Source organism: Cyprinodon variegatus, unplaced genomic scaffold (assembly GCF_000732505.1).
Source record: "Cyprinodon variegatus isolate N-32 unplaced genomic scaffold, C_variegatus-1.0 Scaffold1149, whole genome shotgun sequence".
NCBI lineage: Eukaryota > Metazoa > Chordata > Actinopteri > Cyprinodontiformes > Cyprinodontidae > Cyprinodon > Cyprinodon variegatus.
In genome coordinates this window covers 100,997-103,638 of record NW_015151602.1, presented here as the reverse complement: position 1 = coordinate 103,638, position 2,642 = coordinate 100,997, and the positions used below count along the sequence as shown (strand labels likewise).

At 44.5% G+C, this 2,642-nt stretch overlaps 1 protein-coding gene across 1 annotated transcript in view; it reads left to right on the top strand.

Moving 5' to 3' along the window:
• Positions 1-2,642, top strand: part of LOC107101766 (anoctamin-1-like) — a 67,665-nt gene that overhangs the window by 53,324 nt on the left and 11,699 nt on the right. Inside the window, exons 18-19 of the mRNA XM_015400812.1 lie at positions 387-487; positions 2,241-2,383. Of these exons, the coding sequence (XP_015256298.1) occupies positions 387-487; positions 2,241-2,383 (244 nt within the window). The remainder of the gene's footprint in view (positions 1-386; positions 488-2,240; positions 2,384-2,642) is intronic.

The following is a 2,642-nucleotide window of genomic DNA, read 5'->3' as shown; positions in this document are numbered from 1 at the left end:
AATTACTCTGAATTAAAAAAAACTGATCATTTATTGAACAGGATGGAATCATTTCATAATTAAAGAACTTTCAGAGGTTTGAATCTTGAATACGACCGAACTTTTCCTTTTAAAGGACGCTTCATGCATCACATCCATAGTTATCTGACTGGTTTAACGCTTAATGAAACTTTAGACTTTAAATAATGAGAACATCACTCATACTCTGCCTCTATAGACATACCAGCACTTTTGTTTTCTTTGCTGATATAATCATTCAGGAAGATGATGGTGAGGTTCAGTGGGATCACTTCTAGTTCTGGTTTTACTCACCTGCCTTAATGATTCAGAGTGAAATATTGTTTCTGTCTGCTGTTAGTTTGAAACGTCTCTGTTTTTTTATCCAGTGCGCTCATGCAGGCTGCCTGATGGAGCTGTGCATCCAGTTGTGCATCACCATGCTGGGCAAGCAGCTCATCCAGAACAACCTTTTTGAGATCGGCATCCCGTAAGTCCTCTCCTCCTGGATGCATCCTGCAGGAGTTCTTCCTGCTGCAGCTGTGTGCCGTTTTCTCCTCCTCCTTTGGGCTCATCTGGGTGGAAGATTATTTACCTTCCTGATTCTTTTAGACCAAATCATTTAAAATTAGGCCGGATATCTGCAGAATCCAAAAGAGCAGAAATTCCACAAAAATTAGCTCAAAGCCAATAAAAAAAGACTGAAAAGAAAACCCAGAGAGTTTTTCTCTCAAGGCTGGGAACGCTGGATTGGGAATTAAGAGCTTCCCAGCTTGATCTGGAGACATGCAGGAGACATGCAGTCCTCACCTGGAGCCATTGCTTATGATCTGGAGGCCTTTTAATCCAGAGATTAGGACTGCATGTCTCCTGAAACGCTGTGACATCAGCTCTCTTCACTCTCCCTTCCACATGCGAGTGGCTCGCCAGGTCGGATTGCCTCAACCAACTGGCAGACTTAGTTTCTAGTCTAGAGTGGAGAAGCAGCATTTCATCCCTTTATCAACCAGAAGCCACCGCTGGCTGAAGACGAACGCTGGGGGGCCTTTCCAGCTGTGCCTCTGTGACAAAACTGTCCATTTCCTGCTCATTTTCAAAGAAACCATTTCACCATCGCTGGTGAGGATTCTCAGTCATCCAGGTCAGTCAGTCCAAAAAAGTTAAATTAATCCACTGGACTTTGTTTCTGTCTGAAGACGTTTCTCTTCCATCCAGGAATATTTTTCAATTCCAAATGTCAGAAATAGCATTGAGTTCCAGGTTTTATCCAGCAGCCCAACAAAGCCTTGATTTGTTTTAGAAAACATGCAAATAGAAATGGATGAACTGGTCCACCCCTTTGGAATGGGGGTGGTTTTGTTAGCCTGTAATAGCTCAGAAAACATGCAGATTAACACTGGAAAACCAGCTCCAGCCCTTAATAATGGGAGTAATGGAGGTCATTATTGGCCTGAAACACCAGATACTGGCCCATTGCTCGTTAAGGGTGATTGCTGGCCTGGCTGACCTGGCCAGATGTTTTGTTCCCCGTGCAATATCTCACCAGATGTTTTGTTCCCCGTGCAATATCTCNCAATATCTCGCCAGATGTTTTGTTCCCCGTGCAATATCTCGCCAGATGTTTTGTTCCCCGTGCAATATCTCGCCAGATGTTTTGTTCCCCGTGCAGTATCTCGCCAGATGTTTTGTTCCCCGTGCAATATCTCGCCAGGTCAGCCAGGGCAACAAGGCCTTTGTTGGGCTACTCTATAAAAGCCTGGAACTCCACACTAAAGCAGACATTTAGAATTGAAAAGCTTCCTGGATGGAAGCAAAACACCTTAAAACTTGGAAAACAAAGTCCATTGGATTGTTTTTTAACTTTTTGGAATGTTTAGAAAGAAAGATTTAGGGTTTCTCTTTGCTCTCCTGATCAGACCGAGGGTCTCACGCTCCTGGGGTTCAGCGGTTGCTTTAATGGCTCTGTGTTTGAATGACGTTGGTGAAGAAAGCTCTGATAAAAGCTGAGGAGCTGCCAACACGTGTGGAGTGGCTCAATTCAAATCTTCACATTCACAGCTAACCAGAGGAACTTCCATTGATAATCTCCTCTCCTTTATGCTAATTCCTTGCTTTTTATTGGCTTCATTGGGTCAGAAATTCCTGTTTCCTCATCAGAAATCCTCTGGATCCGGTGTTGGATGCAGAGCAGCTCAGCTGAGCCTAAATGTTTAACGTCCACCATCGGTTCTCGCTCTGTCCAGGAAGATAAAGAAACTGATGCGGAAGAGGAAGTCAGCCATGACCTCCAAGCAAGAGGAGGACTTCAACAAAACCCTGAAGCGCTACGAGAAGGATAACATCCTGGGTCCGTTTGTTAGCATCAACCCCGAGTACATGGAGATGAGTGAGTACAGCTGCTCATGATGCTGATGCATGTTCTCACCTCAGGATATGAGAGTATTTTGTCTTGGTCATAACAAACCCTGGGCCAGCTGCAGGGATTGGCATAAACCTGCAGCTCCTCATTGCTGCTGAGTCTTCATGTTGCAGATGGACTCTCACCATGAAACTCAGCCTGAGTTAACTCTAGTCAGGTCTAAACTCAGCCTGAGTTAACTCTAGTCAGGTCTAAACTCAGCCCAAGTTAACTCTAGTCAGGTCTA